Source organism: Planococcus citri, chromosome 3, assembly GCF_950023065.1.
Source record: "Planococcus citri chromosome 3, ihPlaCitr1.1, whole genome shotgun sequence".
NCBI lineage: Eukaryota > Metazoa > Arthropoda > Insecta > Hemiptera > Pseudococcidae > Planococcus > Planococcus citri.
In genome coordinates, this window is record NC_088679.1 from 34,379,588 (window position 1) to 34,398,472 (window position 18,885).

Below are 18,885 nucleotides of genomic sequence, written 5' to 3' on the forward strand. Positions count from 1 at the left end.
ATGCGATGCACTGCGAGTATTTACGTATTTGCGGCGTGAACATTGTATGTATTATTCGTATTTCGTATCATAGACATGCAGAATAGAGAAAATCAGAGAAGTTCCTAGACCTACGAACTTTCGTACGCGAGCTCGCTCTTTCGGATTCACGTAACGTAACGTACGTAGAGAGGCAGAGGCTTGACGCGATTCGGTGCACGGAAAAGCCGGCTGAAAAGCGTGCGATGTATACTGCGTTTGGCGGGTGGGAAAACTAGGTCATTCTACCGATTAGCCGGTAGTTCCAGTTCGTCGCTGTGACGAAGTGAAGAGGAGTACACGTGAAAAGGAGGTGCCAGCTGCGTGAAGAACTGAATTGAAGATATGTCGCTCGCTCGATCGTGCTCGTCATTTGATAGGATTTTTCTCTGTTTGCCCCCTCGGAAGATAGAGTGGAGCATTTTGGGATCTGTGTTTTTTGCTTTCAATAAGTGGAGGTAATCTGGATAAATGACTTCAGGATGAGGAGTTGGATGTTGTATGGTTGTGAAAAATTGATTTCAACAGTGATGGGGCTAATTTTCATGACCGGGTGCTATGCAATTGATTTTTTAGTGCTTACACGTGTATCGAAAGTGTGCTCGTATTATTGCACCGAAGAAGTGAGGACTGATTTTCGATAGTTACTCCCTGCTTTCGATACTTTTGATGTGAAAGGACTTCAGTGGATGAAATGAGGATGTCGAGACGATTTTTGAACATTTTATTACCATATTGACTTTTTTTAGGTCCAAAACTGCACGGGAGGTTGTGTGCCTCAAACTTTGAAAATTGATCACTTGCAAAAATCTCTGATTGATGAATTGAAAATACGTAAATACTCTGATTTGGAGCGCTTGGGACTTGGAATGGGTAGCAAAAAGGGATTAAAGTGCTCCCAAATATTTGCAACATTTTTCGGGAGCTGACCAAAATCAACGTGCCAAAGTGCTGATTTTTGACAGTCAGAACAATTCAAACCACTTCCTCTCCCTTCCAATTTTCCATCGCCTGGTTTTCAAATTTCCCTACTGTCTTTTCTAGCCGAAGCTTTTCGCTGTTTACAGAAATTTTGGTGCTCTTAAATCCCTTTTAATAGGCCTCGTAGAGTCAAAATTATTTTCTGAGGTTCATTTAGTACATATTTGGTAATTTTTTGGCCCCGAAGAAGCAAGTCAGTGCTATGCAATAATGCTCAAAAAATACTGATAATCAATTTTTGAAGTTTTCGAGACATTTACCTAATCTACCTCCCCTTCAGTTCATTTCGAAGTATTTCAGCGTAAAATATAATTGGAGTGCCTGTTCAATTTTCAATTCCAAATAATTCTCAAACTAGAATAATTTATGCATTTGAGGCGATAAAAAATTCCGATTTTCAATGTAAGATGCTCTTTGATTTCTTTCTCCAGATCCTAGCTTCATTAACACCCTGCAAAAGTTCGTGAGTTGATCGATAAAATTCGCCTCTGGTGATATTCGGAAAAATTTGACACCCCCTCCCCCCTCATTCATGTTTTGATGTACCTAGTTAATTGTAGAGAGATCTGGAAAATTTGAAAAATTGTAAAATTGATGTGGGAAGCTGGAGAACGTAAAGAAAAATAAGAAGGTATCCCAAATTTTGAAATTGCATTTTTTTCAAGGTTTCTACAAAGTCATCCTTTTGGCCGAAAATCGAGCGCAATTTCCAAAAATTCATGAAATATTCTCAATTAACCTTTCTGTTACTGTAAATTACCATGAATTAGTGAAAAAATTAGAGCAAATTAAGTAACCAAAATTTTGAGAAAATTTCTTGCAAATTTGTTGAAATGCCATAAAACTGCTTGAATTGACTGATAATTGATGAAACATTATGAAAAATTGAGCCAATTATTGCAAAAATGCTCAGTTATGAAAAAAAAAATTGTACAAAATTACGAAAAACAGACCAAGTTTTATAATAAAATGAAATATTGGGAAAAATCACATGAAGAATAATAAAAACCGTAAAATTACATATTATAGAAATAACTTAAAGTTGCCAAAAATTGATAAAATTTCAGTGATAATAGTGTCATCAACTCGGAAAACGTGAAAAATCCTGACGTGATTGAATTTTTTCATCAAAGTTGAATTTGAAACCTACGTAATTTTTTTTTTTAAAAAAGGTCCAAAAGTCATCAAAATGTCATCCTTTTTCATTTTTTCGATTTAATAGACATCTTGGCTCTTACTCCCCCTTTGTCTAGCCGTGGACTAAAGATCGATTCCGGGATCATTTTCTCGATCGCTTCGCTTGCTTTATATTCGAACAGTGTAATTTTCTATCAATCATGAAATTTCCCATTCTACGATATTCTGATTACGCATCTTTTTTCACGAATATTTTATCATTACCTCGTTCACCGGGGTATTTTATAAAACCACATCGCTGTTTCTGATTTGTGGCTCGAGAACCGCACCACACCACACGTCGGCGGTGGCACAGCCACAGCCATCGTGAAAAATGGAAGGGAAAAATCATCGAATCGAACACGTCACCTCGAAGGAGCCTCCGTACTTACGTATATTTTACATTGCAGTTACGCACCATTACATACACACATGAGTGTATGTATATTACGTGTACGTACGTCTACGTACAGAGACTTACGGAACTAACATCTGTGTTGTATACGGTGGTGCTGTATACACTTCATGGAGTCGGCGACAAATAATCAATTAATATAGTATCGTTTTCTCGCCCTACCTCCAGTAGCGAGAGACCGGAGAGACGACAGTTCATGTACTATTTAGTGAATTATGAATAACGATAGGTAGCTCGCTTCAAGTCTGGAGAATGAATTGCTGCAAATGTATATGTACGGTCGTACGATATGATATACCGTTATGTACGAGTACGTATGTAAGAATTAAAATTCGAACGATTTTCTTTTTCTTCTTTCCGTCTCGGTCTCGCGTTGTCGTAGTCGCTGATCGGGAGGCAACCCGATGCATTGCGACGATCGCCGCCATAATGGAATGTTGACGTATATGGACTACGATGGCTATTACGGCGAGGACATCGAGCTGCTGATCGGCGTCGTCGTCGCATTCTATTGCATCGACTGCACGAGCTAGCATACGATATTTGAAAACAAAAAATGAGGGAATTCTGTGTAAATTATATGACTGTTTAATGAAATCGCTTTATTATCATACCACTCGTGTGGATGCTGGTCCTAGGGGATTATTATCACGAGAATGATGATAACGACGATGTTACCGAATAAGATGTAGGTACTCGGCGAAACGTAGCAAAATTTAATAAAAGATTATTCAATTCGTATGCAGAAATACGAACATAGTAGATGTGAAATTAAAGCTGCTCTGAGCTAGATACGAGTACATCTGCAATTCTACGTACTTACTTACCTGCCGAATACGTGATACGTAATTATTCGAACGTACATATACATGTAAATATCACGTAAATACGAGAGAAATGACACATCGAGGAGAATTCTCTCGTCTCTGCGAGTAGCATGAGAAAACCATACGCGATAACTGTTTCCTTCGTGCGGTTTCCTCTTCTCCTCCTCTCCTCGCGTTCCTTCACGATCTGCAACGAGTCACTGGAGCAATGGCTAACACAATAACGGCGACGGTGGCGATGGCGGCCTGTTTCACCGTCGATTTTCGTGCTTCTTTCTTCCTACTCGTATGTATCTTGCTGTAGCGATTTCTCTGCGGCAACGTCGTTCTCGACGTGAGAATCGTAGTGAAATTTTGCCCAAAAAGCAGCGGAAGAATTTCAATTCTTACTTACGAATATCTCGAAACAATCGTTTCAGAAATTGGAATCGATGATCGTTTTGAAAAATCTATTTGATCGATTCGTTACGTAATCTGTGGCGATGGAAAACTGAAATCGATGTGGAGTAGATATTCATTCTCAGAATTCATTTGTTCTTCAATTTACTAATTTTGAATCGGAGAAAATCGATTTGGTCTTGAGAATTCTAGAATAGCTCAGTTTAGTGAACCAATCATGATTTCAGTCATAGAGTGTCATCTTCATCTCGAAAAACTCCTGCAATCGACTTCATTCGATATTCGATTGAAAACTGAAAAATGCTGGGAACTCTGTTCACCCGCCCCTTCCCCCTTCCACTGGTATCTGCAATAAATTTACTCGTGTTTAATGTTATTAAATTACGTTTAATTATAATGTAATTTTCAATTACCTATTTGGCACTAATTTCATTTTTTTTTGTGTATTACAGACAGTGGCGAACAAGGTTCGTGGGAAAGTGGTCTCAGTTACGAATGCAGATCTCTACTTTTTAAAGCTTTACATAATCTAATAGAAAGGTAAGAAAATGTCATAAAATTCTACATTTCGATGTAAAAATTGAAAATGTCGTTATTTTTGAAAAATTATCTAACCATTGTGTCAATTTTCAGGTGTTTATTATCTCATGATTTTGTTCGACTTGGCAAATGGTTTGTTCAACCGTACGATGGTTCGAAAAAGTTGATCGAAAACAGGTAAAAAAAAAATGAAGCGTAAATTTTACGAATGTGTTCGAATATGACGATTAATTGTTTTACTCGTTTGAATTCGCAGCAGCACACATCTGTCCATATCATTTTCATTTTTCGTTCACGGAGAAAGCACAGTATGTACGAGTATCGACGTACGTCAACATCCTCCAGTACGTACGCTGGTCAAAGAGCATTTAGAACAAATGCAATCTGGCGCCCAGTCAACTCAGCCGATTCAAGGTATGTTTTTCTTTGAAAATGTGGACGAAAAATTTGTTAATTCGATTAGTCCGAGGAGTGAATATCGATATGACGAATGTTTTATTTTTGCAGTGATCCTGGCACCTTTTGGTTTGGTGGGTACGTTGACGGGGCAGACGTTCAAAGCGGAAGATGCGCATACGAAGAGATTGCTAGAAGAATGGAAACAATTTTATCCTATTAATATTAATAGCGTTCATACCGTTGAACCGGTAGTCGAAGTAGTTTTATGTAAGTTCAGAAACCATCTCTGTGGACAATTGCCGATGATTTTTCTGGATATTTGAAACTGACGAAATGGGTTTTGCTGTTTTAGCCGGCGTCAAAGCGAAATATCCATCTTGTTATGTGTTGGTGACGGATATGGACGACTCGACGGCGAATTTTTACGGTAATCCGGGACCCAGTGTTAAGAATTCCAATCAGCCTGTTTCGGGTAAGTTGAGGAAAAATTTGGTCGCCGGTCGACGAGCTCTTTTCCTCTCAAATTTTTCACTGGCTTGGAAGGTGGCGTGTTTAATTTTACGAATGTAATTTAATACGATGCAGGTGTGCCCGTTACAGTTGTTCCGTTACATCAGCATCATCCAGAATCGATGGCGCATCCTTATTCGCCAGCTACGGTTTTGCCTGAACGTGCGTGGCAAGATAGCATAGTTTCGTTACCGGAAACGCCGCCGATATCACCTTGTCACACTCCGTCGCAGCAACAACAACAACAGCAACAACCAACGCAGCAGCCGCAACAACAACCCCAACAGCAACAGCAACAACCTCAGCCGATTGCTGGTCCATCGAACGAGAATTTGCCAAATTCAGAATGCACGTCGTCTTCTTCGGGGCTGTGGAATTTCAACGATCCGACCAGAAAGTCAACGTGTTATTGTTTCAAGTAAGCGGTGTTTTGGTACCTACGAATTTGTCGTGAAAAATGAATCACGATTGTAATTCTGTTGCTTTCTTTCACAGACACTCGTTCAACTCGAAACAACATCCGAACAGCGGCCCGTTCTCATATCAACAATCCAACAGTTTCGCATCCTCGCAATCTCAAAATTCGTCCGGTAGCGCCGCCGGTAGCGGGGTAGGCAATCTTAATGATACTTGTAATTCGTTACCTATGAACACACCGCCCTCGATTACACCTTCGCCTCTACCAAATCCGAATTCCTCTCAGCCGTCGTCGGTGCCGACTATGTCCGATCCGACGATGCCTACCCTTAGTCCGCAGCATCCATCCTCGCAACCGCCACCCACGCCGCATTCCGATGATAAAATACCGCGTACGCCGTCTGAATTTCAGGGACCCAAGTCGGTCTCGTCTACGTCTAATCAGGTGAGTCTGATGTTCCACAAGTGCTCGTTTGATTTTTGACGCCTTTTCGGTTCGGTGAGAATGTTGCATGTTGCATTCTCCAGCGCTTTTGGCTGTTTTTTATCGCAGAATGTCGATTGGTATTGATTATGGCGAATGAAGAGATAATTTTTCGAAAATTTTCATTTAATTAATTGATTCCACGAAATCACCTAGTTTGAATGCAGGCGATTTCGATGGATTTTAGATAATTTTGGAAATCGATCATGGAAATACGAAACATCATGGGTCTAGTCCACCGATTGATTTGCTTTTTCCTCCGAATATCTTTAAGATTTAGAAGCTTCGCTTTAATAAAATGCCTCAGATGTACCTGATGACGATGTGTATTATATTCGATGTACTAATCGACGATTTTTCGTTTCATTTCACAGATTTACTCGCCGTATCCTTCGGCGCCAAGTATAGAAAATCAAGGCAGCGTTAAACCAGATATCAGTCGGCCTAGTAGTGTACAATTAGTGAATACGTTACCGTCGCAATCTACTCCGCGTCCCGAAACGCCTTTAATTTCGTTGAAACGTCCACAGCTGGCGTCTAAAGAATACGAAAATGCTCTCTTGGACGACGAAACGCCGTCCACCTTGTTGTACGATTATTCGTTATTTGATGCTTGGTGAGTACCTAAGTCGAGAATCGATGATTTTCTATAATTCGATGTATGGAACTGCGAGAGAAACGGTGACGAACAAATGAGCTTGTTTGTATCGTCAATCTTTTGCTCGCTAAAGTAACCACGATGGAAAAAGTGTGTCGATGTGCGAAAGCCGATGGCTAACGAGTGCTTTATGGCGAGCCACGATAAAGCTATCAAATAGTGACAGACTTTTACAATTCGCTAAATAGATTTATGTACGGATTAATGAACGTTGTTTTGCGTCGTTTTTTGCAGGTTAAACCATCCTGTTAAGAAATTCAAAGTAGCCGAACCTAAAGTCGAACCGGCAGATAGGAATCCGATTAGGAAACTGATGTCGCAAAGCTCGAGTTTCGGTTATAATAATAATAGTAGCAATAGCAGTAGCAGCAGCTCATCGGCGTATCCGGCTCGAACCTTGAATTCACCTCCGGAACAATTATTCATCAAGCAGGAGCCGAATGAGGTGAATGCTGCGGATGTGGCGAGTAGTAGTAGTAGTAATAATGTCGCAAATAGTGCAATACGTTTCAAAAGCGATCCGTTCAGCTTCGAGGATGGCGCCGGATTGAATATAGATACCTTTAATAAAAGATCTGCGTCACCGTTGAATAAGGTAAGATTTTCGTACGAGACCGATCGATCGGATGATTTATCGAACGTATGTACTCATAAAATTTTGCATTTTTTTGTTAGCAGGAGGAAGATAAAAAATTATTCGAACAAGTTACTATCAATGGCTCGAAATGTACTCCGAATAACCTATATACTAACGAAGGACTTACCGCCTCGTACAAAGATCTCGATCAAATTTTCGAAAATTCGGACGACACTTCGAGCGACGAAACAGCCGTAAGTACATATTATCGAGGGACTCGTCTCGATCCCGCTTGTATTTCGGCTACCAATCCATGAAATAATATAATCTTGGTGTGTACAGTTACAGGTACAAACGCCTCCTGGATCGAATAAACCGGCCGGTTCGGACGAATGTTACAGCAGCACAGCAACGCTGTTAGTGAGACCTCCAAGAGGTAGTGGCGGCGGCAATAACGGTATCCTCAGGCCGGAAGAGTTATCTAAAATGTTCCCAACACCTCCATCGTTGGAGCATAACCCTATAGCGTCGCCATGCGGTGGTCATCTTTCCGATACCCCCGGTAGCGATCCGGCCGACTACGTTATGCCGTTGAGTAATACTCGATACAAGCAGGAGATCTGTCCCAGTATGGGTAGTCCTCACGACGAAGGCATCGATGTAAGTTGCAAGATTACCTGTAGTGAAAATGAGAGATACGCATGAGAATGATGCTAATTTGCTCGATGAAATCGTGCTTTATAGGATTGGAGTTTCGTTTTTGTTCCTCCGGTTTGCGCCAAGATGGTGGGATCGTCGAAATACGCGCCGCTGACTAATTTACCTAGTCAAAGTTTACCGCCTGTTACCTTACCGTCGAACGCCGTCTATAAGCCGACGTATTATTATAATCAGCATCAAGAGAAATCTAAGTAAGTTATCGAAATTATGTATTGATTTTATTTTATGGATATTCCGTGCGCTTGGCTCCATTGATGAAGGTTGTGAATGTGTTGTGGGTCGATCGTTTTATTCAAATTGATCGTGATTTTGAAAATGAATGAGTGAGAAATCTCATGATCGTGTACTAATTTCTTTTTTTTTCTGCAGAGCACCGAATAACAATTCCATGAACGTCATTCCGTCGTCATCGAACGCCTCGTCGATAGCGGCCAACTCGGCAGCGGCTGCAGCAACACCAGGTCCGTCCGGTGTCGGTAGCTCGGGCGCCGGAAGCAGCGGTCTGCAGTCTCCATTACGTCCGCCTAGCGCGATGATGTTACCGCATCAACCGGGTACGCCGCACCATCATCACATACCACCGTCGCCGCACCACTCTCATCACTCGTTAGTACCTTCGCCGCACAACGCGATGCATCCGCACGCCGGCATGCATCCGCGCATGGGCCTATCGCCGATCAGTCCAAGTCCAGGTCCGTATCCGCCTAGTCCGATGATGCCGTGGCAGCAACAGTATCGCGCTGGTGGCGTACGTACCCCGTGTCAGCCTCCTCCACCTTATAGTCCGGCCAGCTCGGCCGGGTCGTCGTATTTGAACAAGAACGCAGTCGGCTCAGAGCCGGGTAATTCGACAGCCGCAACTATGCTCAGACCTCCCGAAGCGAATTCGCTCGTCGTGAACATCCTGTTGAGTGACACGCTGTTGAACATATTCCGCGACCATAATTTCGATAGTTGTACGTTATGCGTATGCAACGCCAGCGCCAAGGTAGTCGGCAATATCAAAGGAAGCGACGCCGGAACGTACTTGCCGCAATCGATCAGTTCGAACATGTCGCCCTATCCTCCTTATTCGCCGGCACCGCATCATTTCGTCGACGAAGATTCCATCCGGTGCAGCTGCGGTTTCAGCGCTGTTGTGAACAGGCGGCTGTCTCATGCGGCTGGTTTGTTCTTGGAAGACGAAGCCGAAATTACCGGTATACTGGAAGAACCGTACGAAAAAGACGATCTGAACGGAGCCGCGTCGGGCGTCATTGATCTGGTACGCGAGCAGTGCGTCATCGTACATAGTTCGTGCAACGCGCTATATCGAGCTGCCCGACAGTACAAGCAACGCGTCAATACTCCGGTTATCAATATGCTAGAATTCCGAGATACCAACGAGATCGCTTTGTTGGCCTTGGAGCAAGGCCGTATCGCGCATCTGGAAGCGGCCACTGTCTCCATGTGTAAGGTGAGTTGTGTTGCCAAAACTTACGGTATACTTTTTGCGATTTTTTCAGCATTGAATTTGATGAAATAAAATTAGGCGATTTTTTGATTCCGAAAATAACTCATTATTTTCTTGTCTCATTCGCACAGGTCGACGATATGGGTAACCGACAACAAATGATGCAGCATTGCGGCGGTGTTAACAACAGATACCATTGTATCCATAGATGGCCGTTCTACCGCGCCAAAGGACCTCGGTGTAATCAAGATATCATTCGCGTCATGAAAATACTACAACCGTTGTTGCAAGACGCCATACAAAAGAAGTGTTCTACTAGGCTGTGGGAAGCACCGTATACCGTTACCGGACCATTAACGTGGAGACAATTCCATAGGCTCGCTGGACGAGGTACGTACACGAGAAAACGCTGGCTGGTTATACCCAGAAGAATACATTGTATTCGTTTTTTTCGTATTTTTTTTTTTTCGATGCAGGCACCGATGATCGATGCGAACCGCAACCTATACCGCCGGTTGTGGTGGGTCATGACAAAGATTGGTTATCAGTGTCACCGTATACGTTGCATTACTGGGAGAAATTATTGCTAGAACCGTACTCGTACAGCAGAGATGTGGCGTATATTGTAGTTGCTCCTGATAACGATTTTGTTTTACAAAAAACCAAGATTTTCTTCAAAGAGCTTAGCTCCTGTTACGAGGTTAGTATTGTGGACGACGTTGTATCGTGATTATAAGAAAACGAATTGTTTTTAATGTTTTGGTTGGGATTCTGTTTTAGATATGTCGCTTAGGAAGGCATAGTCCTATATCTAAAGGATGTATCGATGGTATACTGCGCGTAAGCAAAAATGCGGCTGTGAAATTACCAAAAGAACCAGTCGATGAATGGTTCAACATGTTAGCGGATAATAGTACGACTGCTATGTTAAGATTATATACTCACGTAAGTATCTATTTGCTGAGAATTCTGTTCAAACTTGGTAAAGCCTTGGCAGAGGTTGGAATTTGAAATAGACCGCAAAGATCTGTGTGGCTGACAAGTTTTTTCAATTTTTCGATTAACCGATTACTTTTCCGAGATGAGTAAAAGTTAACATATGACGTGTATTTCTCTTCGCAGGTGTGTAAGCATTTCCTAGTATCGCAATTGAACGGCGTCACGCTGGATTCATCGTTGTTCGACGGTCCAGATAGCGGGTCCAAGAGCACTTCGAGTAACAACGTCAATAGACCTACTCCTTCGCCGATGCCTCCTCCGCCGTCAACGACGCCGGATAGTTCGATAGGCAGCGTACAAAGTAACTCGGAGAAACCACCTACGACACCGAAATCCGAGCCAAATGGTGAGTGTCGTTGAAATTGGCGTATTTCTTTTAGCGAGAAATAACTTGCAACGTTTCGTTACGTCGAGTTCGTTTTGAATTTTCAGACGAATGCAGTAGAAATGAATCGACGCCGACTTCGAACAGTTCGTCGTTTTTGAACGATTCAACGAGTCATGACGATGACGACGTCGATCCTCCGGCCATAGTCATTTATTTAGTGGAGCCGGTATCAGTGAGCAGCGACGACAGTGATACGCATCGATTAGCTTGTTTGGCATTACTGCGGTGCTACAATAACGTGCTTTCCGTGCTACCCGAACAAATACGTAGTAATATTACGGTCCAGGTGAGAAAAGTTGATGATTAAGTTGACGAGTGGCAAAGCTTCTCGAATCTAGAACGATGGTATTAATCCTGGTTTTGTTTGGCGCAGATTATCTCCTTAGAAAGTATTTTAGAATTAGGACGAAGCGGTGATCGAAATCGTCATTGCGACGAAATGAGAGCGCTGGCTTTATCGGTGTTCTCGCAGTGTCGTAGATTGCTCACACATTCTTCCAATGTTAAAGCGTTGACCGGATTCGGAACGGCAGCGATGACTGATCTCTTTTTGAAGAGCAAAGACGTAAGTGTCTCGTGCTCACCCTTTTAATGATATGTGGTTAACGATATTAAAATTTATTGTATTGAAATTAATTTTTATATTTTTTTTCGTTCAGGAGAAAAATAAAGCGGCCTATAAAGCGTACTGTCCACCTTACATATTATCAAAAAGTCGTGAAAAATTACGAAGCGGCCACGAGAATTCAGATTGCGGCGGTAATGGCGTCGGCAACAGCGTTCTGTCTTCCGATCAACAATGTTCCATTTTATACGTTACCTATTGTTTGTCTGAAGACCAAAAGTGGATCCTCGTTTCGGCTATCGATAGTCAAGGTATCATTTTGGAGACTACTACCATCAACATTCATATACCAAATAGGTAAGTTCAAAGTCGTGAATGATGCGGATACGCGATAGATGATGAATCGATTGTTAATTGTGTATTCTGCTTCGTAGAAGTCGCAGAAGAAAAGCACCTGCTCGGCGGATAGGCTTACAAAAAGTGATGGATTTCATATTGGGCGTGATGTCGCAGAGCGTTACACCATGGAGATTGGTAGTAGGTCGTGTCGGTAGATTAGGTCACGGAGAATTGAAAGGTAAATTGATGGAAAACGCTAAGAAGAAGGTTGCGATTTCAGCGAAATTGGTTTGAAATGAAAACGACGTGCTAACGATGTCTTCGTTCGATTTGCTAACAGGCTGGAGTTGGCTGCTGAGTCGAAAATCATTAGTGAGAGCTTCGAAGCAGCTGAAAGAAATCTGCGGCCAATGCAGTCTGCTGTACCCGACGGACGTACCGTGTATTCTGAGCGCTTGTCTAGTCTCATTAGAAGCGGATTCGACGTTACGTGTGATGCCGGATCAATTCACACCCGATGAGAGGTTCAGTCAGACTTCGGTGAATTGCCAGCTATCGACGCCGCACGACGTCACCTGTACTCATATTCTAGTATTTCCTACATCGGCAACTACTCAGGTAGGTGAACTCGCAATGATGATCAAGGTGGTTGATTCGATTTTAAATGAGGCGTGTCTAATGATTGCTCGACGTGTTTCTCGCGTAGTCCTCACAAACTGCTTTTCAAGAGCAACAAAACAACGGACCAGATTTAGGCGACGAAGATATTCTGATGGCGTTAAATGACGATATGCCGGATGGGATGGGCGATTTCAATGATTTCCTCAGTTCATGGCCCGGTACGGATACGGCTGCAGTCCGTAGTCCGACCGGCAGTCCTAGAGGTGCAGGAAGATCACAGCCCGGTAGCCCGTGCGATCTCGGCGATCCGAACGATCAACGTAGTCCGTTCCCGTGCAATGGTGATCCGTTACGAGTGAGTTTCACGTTGTTTGTTTCTTTTCTCACGTTAGTTTTGATCGTACAACAGATACGAGCGTTTTTTAAATGTTTACCTACTTTATTTCTGAACCTACATTTTGACGTCGGAACATTTCTTCTCTCTCCTCTCTTTATTTAAAAAAGTATTCATTTTTTTCTTAGTTTTCAACTGTTTACAGTACTTTCTCAACGTTACTGTCACAAAGCCTTACCTTCGGTTGGAATTGTCGAAATCTCGCTTTCTGTCAAAAATAACCAAAAGGCTCGGCTTTTGTCTAAATTTTGAAAAGTGTTATTTCTCGCCAAAAATTTCTGAAAATTGTCGTTTGTTATTTAAAAATCCCAATTGTTTCACTTTGTTCCCAAAAATTATTCAAAAGTATTGCTTTTTGCCAATTTTTTCAAAAAAAAAAACACTTATCAAGAAATTGCAAAAAAGTCTTATTTTTTCGACAATAAAAATGCAGATTGGTATCACTTTTTATCATTAATTTTCAAACAGTTTTATGTACTTTTTGTTGAAAACTGACAAAAAATCTCGCATTTTACCAAATTGCTATAAAATTTTGTGTTTTTTTACTTAAAATTGTCAAAAAGTCTTTTTATTTGCTAAACATTACCAAAAATATTGGTTTTTTGCGAAAAATTCCGCTAAGTTTGAATTTTTTTCAGAAATTTCTTGAAAGTCTCGCATTTTTGCTGAAAATTGTAAAAAAATGAACGGAATTTCGCTAAAATTGTCAAAATCTTGTTTTTTTTCTTACCAGTAATTGCCAAAATTCTCATTTTTGTGTCAAAAATTGTGAATTAGTCTTACTTTTCTGACAAAAATTTGAAAAAGGTATTTTTTTTGCCAATAATTGTCGATTTTTTTTAAAATTTGAATTGTTCTGGTTTGTTTGTGATTTTTTGTCTACGCTAAAATTATTTTTCTCACGTCTTGTAACTTTAATAGCTACTAAAGTTACTCTTTTTAAAAAAAATCCAGTACAAGTCCCGTAAAAATAAAGAAAAATCTAATAGAATCTGATTTACCTACTCATAATTTTGAGAATTCATCATTTAATTTTATTCCGAGATTTTTAAAGTTTGACTTTATGTTAGCAATTCAATTTTTTTGTTTTGAGAAATAATTTTTTCTTCAAATTATTGAAAGTTGGAAATATTGTTGAGAATTTATCCACATTTTTTTTTTCAAAAGCCAGCACCAAGCAGATCAGTATTCAGTTACCCTTAGCCCCGAAAAACGTATCCATGTCATGTTTCATAAAGGGCAAGTTCACCCTCCCCCCTTATCACCAGAGGTTTCATATGTTCGACTGTTTAAAACGATTGGCATCCGTGTTGGGCTCTTCTCAAACTTTCAGAAATTTTTTGGACCTGAACATTTTCGAAAAATCTCATTAAAAAAGTTCATATTATGATAATTGACGAAGTTCACTGTTCCAGCACTTTGAGAAATCCTTTTCTAACGATTCAAATCCTCATATTTTTTTCTTGTGAACAAATTTTGAGAATTTTTAGGAATTCAAAAATGTTTCCGAATTTATAAAGCCTGCATCTCAACTAAAAATTAGAAGGGTCATGAGAACAGTTGGACGGAATTTTTGCTTTCTCTCCTCTCTTTTTGCAACATTGATTCGGGCCGAGCACTGTTATTGTGCTACAGTTTGCGTCCTCGTACCACACACTGATAAGATAAGGCAAGCGGGAGACCGCTTGAATTTTAACATTGCTTCTTATGGGACATTACCGTTTCTGTTCGATTTTTAATAAAATGCTGAAGAATGTTAGTTTTTCAGCCAATTTGAGTAGAAGTTTTGTATTCCTCGTGAAATTTAGTACCAGAATATGTACTTACTGCTTTGCTTTGTTTGTTATGAGATGCGTAATCGTTAATTATCACTCGTGATTCGTGATATTATTAGACTTTTATCGCCATTTTTCATCACATTTATGATCAAAGAAACATTCAGAGCCCATTAAATTACAATTACAATACGTCATTTTAAAGGTAATTTCACGAGGAAAACAAAAATTCAGATGATTTTCTTCCAAAAATCAACACTTTTGAAGATTTTATCGAAAAATGTATGAAAACTGAGCTCCTTCCATAAGAAGCAATGTTAAAATTTTACGCGTCTCCCGCTTGCCTTATCTTATCAGTGTGTGGTACGAGGACGCAAACTGTAGCACAATAACAGTGCTCGGCCCGAATTTAGAATATGTTGAAAATTGAAATTTTGATATTTTTCACGCAAATCTTCGAGTTTTCCAAAGCTCATTAAAATACTGAAAATGAAAATAATCGCTTGAAATTTTACATGGTGGCGGTTTTTTTGAAATTGAATGTTGTGTCGAAAGGAGCGTTGCTCGTCTTGATCAATACTTGAAACAGTTTGTAATTTATCTCTATTTTGTTTAACAGAATGGCGCTGGCGGTGCAGATATGCAAGAAGAAGTTGGCACCTTATTACAACAGCCGTTGGCTTTGGGTTATTTCGTTTCGACGGCGCCTACCGGACGTATGCCGAAATGGTTCTGGTCATCGTGTCCACATTTGGAGAACGTCTGTCCGGCTTTTTTGAAGAGTGCTTTACACATGCACACGACGCAGCAGAATTCCGACGAGTTACTACAGCAGTCGTCCGTTTCTGGTCATCCGTTAGATTCGCAGTTTACTACAGATGTTTTAAGGTTAGCATTTCCTCTACGATCTCGATCTTTGATTTCTTCTCATTCTTCTGAACATAGATTTAATTTAATCTTGTGGTTTTTTTTTTGTTCCTCTAGATATGTGTTGGAAGGTTACAATTCTTTATCTTGGCTAGCCATCGATTCCAATACGCACGATCGTCTTTCATGTCTTCCCGTACATATGCAAGTACTGATGCAGCTTTATCACATGATGTCGGCCCTTATATGACGAGATCTACTTAGAAATATCTACAATTACTTTCCTCTTCACTGGTTTTTTATTCACTTTTTTGGATTTTCCTCTCCTAGTTTTCAAATTGCCCAAAAATATTACTCTTGTACAAAATGTATACGGTTTTTCCTTTCCGGCGAAAGAAGTAACGACGTGATTTGGTTTGATTTCCAACGAAACAACGGATAACCATTCAAAAGGATCGGATAAATCAATTGCTATAGTTGTGTTTGTTTCGTCGATTGTCTTCTCCTCCCTTTTTTTTATTCGCTTTTGTATTTCCTCCTTACTATTTTCCTATTTTGTTACGTTAGTTTTACGTACCTACATAAATATAATTGTACCTAATTAATCTCTTCGAAGGAGTGATCGCGGATCGCGTTTCAGTGCAATAATGGGTTTTATTTCTATTACTTCCCAGTACGTGAATTTTTTACCTAAAGAAAAAAATACAGAGTGTGATTTGTATAATTTTGAATATTCGCCTGATTTTTTTTTTTTTTACTTTGAAACGAGTAATTCGTTATTTTGAACGAATTATTCCGTTATGTTTTTTTTTAAAAAAAGAAGAATTTCATGTGTAAAAAATAATAGTACAATAGTGCGAAAAAATCGATGGATTTGTATTTTTTCACGTTGAATATATTTTACATATTTTTTTTTAAAAAATGAAACACTTTTACACCATCACAAATACACACATTCGTACAACGAATAACAAAAAGCATCGTGTGCCGATGAACGTCGTTCTTATTTTCCTAATTTTTCCATTGTATCATTTAATATGGGGGCCAATATTCTTTTGTACAAAAGCCAGCCTTCCTCTGAACGTGTCGAGACGCCGAAAGAGTGAGGAGTATTTCTAGTAAAAAAAAGTTGAATACTATTTTTTTATCGCGCTGTTTTTACGATGTATTATTTTTGTATGTTAATAACGTTGTATCGCCGTTTATACGGTATTTTAATTTACTTTTTTTTTCTGCGGACATTATTCAGGGTGTTAATTAATTTTTGTAAAAAAGAAAAAAGAAACGCCAAAAAGACGGATAAAGAAAAACTGTCGACAGTATTTTCGAGCATATTGACTGAATTACGCGTTTTACCGGAGAATAGGTCTACTTATTATATATCTGAAAGACGTACGTGTATCTCATATATGTCTTCCTTTGAAAAAATATTTTTTTAATGGCGCTTCTAGTCAAAATATATAAGATAAAATTGGCCGATTTCATGAAAATTATAATAGCAATTTTAATTCGAAAACCAAACCGAATGAGTAACACGTTGTTTTGTTTTGTTATGTTTTTTCTTCTTTATTTCTCTGTCTTTTGAATAATTACTGAAAGTTTACCGAAGGTGCTAACGAGTATGAGATGTGTATAAAAGGCGGAAGTATTTCAACAAAAGTTTACTTTTGCGGTTTTTTTCTCGCCTTTTGTTTAAGAATTTGAAAGTTTATTGCATTATTTTAATTTAGTGTATATTTACGTGTAATGTACTGTGTATTCCAATGTACTACGAAGCTGAGGAAAGAAAAAAATAAGGTGAATTTTTAAATTCGAAAGGTAAATACTACTTATTTAGAACCAAAGATTTAATTTACCTTAAGGGTTCGTTTATCAAACGTGTTTTTATTCGTTGTTGATTTTATGCACAAAATAAAAAGAGAGCTTCTCTTTTTATTTGAAAAAAATAGCTTGTTTTTTTTTGTATTGTGAGAAAAAATTACACTCGCCGTGTATATAGTCGTAAGTTATTGTATTATTGTATTATAAAGTGAAGAAAAAGGGTTGTATAATTTATTTATTTACTTTTTTTTTTTAGTAAATTACCAACCATTTTTTTGTAATGTAAATGCGCTAATTATTGAGATTATTATTGAATTATTTCCGTAATTGATGAAGTACAAACCCATATTTATTAATGTTCTTTTTTTCTCTTTTTTGTTTTTCATCGTGAATGTATATTTTATGTAATTTTAGGTAATGAATTTTAGTAAATTGTTGAAACCATGTGTAGAAAATTTTTTAGAGGGTTGTCAAATTTACGATGGTGTATGTATGTACGAAGTTGCGATATGTATACTGTTTCGTTTTATTCGTTCGATTTTTTTTTTGTTTTTTTTTTCTTGAATGTCTGCTCGCCTGTGTATATAGGTATGTTAATGTTAAGCGAGTCGGACGAGTTTAAAAAACCTATAGTAAATATTGATACTTGTATTTTTAATTTTAAAAGAAAAAGTGGAAGAACTGATTCATGTTTGTACATTGTATTGTTTTATTTTACTATTAAAAAAATTATGTTTACGTGCGAGTTTTTATTTTTAGTGAAAATGATTGAGTTTTGGACTGTCAGTTTTGCTTAAAACCTGGAAATTGAAAAAAAAAAAAACAGAAATTAGAGGTTGAAACGTCTGATCCGAGCATTCGAGCATATTGGAATTGAAATAATTTTATGTTTTGGCACAACGAATTTCGATTTCTCCTCGTAATATTCATTATTTTGCAAAAACTGAGAAACCCCATCTTTAATGATCGTTTGTTCGATCAATTTAGCTTTAATAAACGAGATATAGTCGGAATAAAAAATTTTTAGTCACGGTCGAAATAGTTGCCTACGTGATTTTTTGCTGGGGTATTATTAATTTTTCACCAGACAAAAATCCATTTTTATTAGGGCTATTTTTGAGATGGATTTTTAGTGAGTATCTTGAGGCCTCTGATCACGGTTTTGGTGTTGATATTACGTTTGGATGAGGTTTTATGCTTATTTGAGTAACGTTAATTGCGAATTTATGGTGGTTGCGGTGTTTTGAGGAAGTCAAATTCAAAATTATTCTCTGAGGTCGACTTTTTATGAATTTTCTGGTTTTCTGAGTTGAAAAAGTCAATGTGGTGACAAAATGTGCGGATTTTTAAATATTTTGGGTCTTTTTAACGTACCTTCCTTTTCCTCATCCCCTCACTGATCGGCTCAAAAATATTATTTATTTACTAAATGTCTCTCAAAAGTTGAAAAAAAGCGTGTTTTGTAAAAAAAAAACAAAAAACAATAAAAACAACATTGATACCTACATTATTGCTATTGACTGAATTTTGAAAAAAAAAAAC

At 38.9% G+C, this 18,885-nt stretch overlaps 2 protein-coding genes across 5 annotated transcripts in view; both read left to right on the forward strand.

Moving 5' to 3' along the window:
* skd (mediator complex subunit skuld) overlaps positions 1-18,081 on the forward strand; it is a 56,528-nt gene extending 38,447 nt beyond the window's left edge. Inside the window, exons 3-27 of one of the 4 annotated variants that reach the window (XM_065354953.1) lie at positions 4,269-4,356; positions 4,450-4,533; positions 4,613-4,770; positions 4,864-5,022; positions 5,108-5,227; positions 5,341-5,683; positions 5,761-6,127; positions 6,541-6,782; positions 7,059-7,419; positions 7,500-7,655; positions 7,744-8,061; positions 8,146-8,312; positions 8,491-9,577; positions 9,706-9,964; positions 10,051-10,274; positions 10,355-10,519; positions 10,697-10,919; positions 11,006-11,247; positions 11,335-11,526; positions 11,621-11,883; positions 11,961-12,103; positions 12,206-12,483; positions 12,572-12,841; positions 15,275-15,543; positions 15,640-18,081. In XM_065354953.1, coding sequence (XP_065211025.1) covers positions 4,269-4,356; positions 4,450-4,533; positions 4,613-4,770; positions 4,864-5,022; positions 5,108-5,227; positions 5,341-5,683; positions 5,761-6,127; positions 6,541-6,782; positions 7,059-7,419; positions 7,500-7,655; positions 7,744-8,061; positions 8,146-8,312; positions 8,491-9,577; positions 9,706-9,964; positions 10,051-10,274; positions 10,355-10,519; positions 10,697-10,919; positions 11,006-11,247; positions 11,335-11,526; positions 11,621-11,883; positions 11,961-12,103; positions 12,206-12,483; positions 12,572-12,841; positions 15,275-15,543; positions 15,640-15,772 — 6,311 coding nt within the window. In that variant the 3' untranslated portion in view covers positions 15,773-18,081. The remainder of the gene's footprint in view (positions 1-4,268; positions 4,357-4,449; positions 4,534-4,612; positions 4,771-4,863; positions 5,023-5,107; positions 5,228-5,340; positions 5,684-5,760; positions 6,128-6,540; positions 6,783-7,058; positions 7,420-7,499; positions 7,656-7,743; positions 8,062-8,145; positions 8,313-8,490; positions 9,578-9,705; positions 9,965-10,050; positions 10,275-10,354; positions 10,520-10,696; positions 10,920-11,005; positions 11,248-11,334; positions 11,527-11,620; positions 11,884-11,960; positions 12,104-12,205; positions 12,484-12,571; positions 12,842-15,274; positions 15,544-15,639) is intronic. The other 3 variants (XM_065354954.1, XM_065354956.1, XM_065354955.1) reach the window with 3 other exon arrangements.
* LOC135839089 (troponin C, isoallergen Bla g 6.0101-like) overlaps positions 1-18,885 on the forward strand; it is a 78,804-nt gene that overhangs the window by 38,401 nt on the left and 21,518 nt on the right. The window lies entirely within an intron of this gene.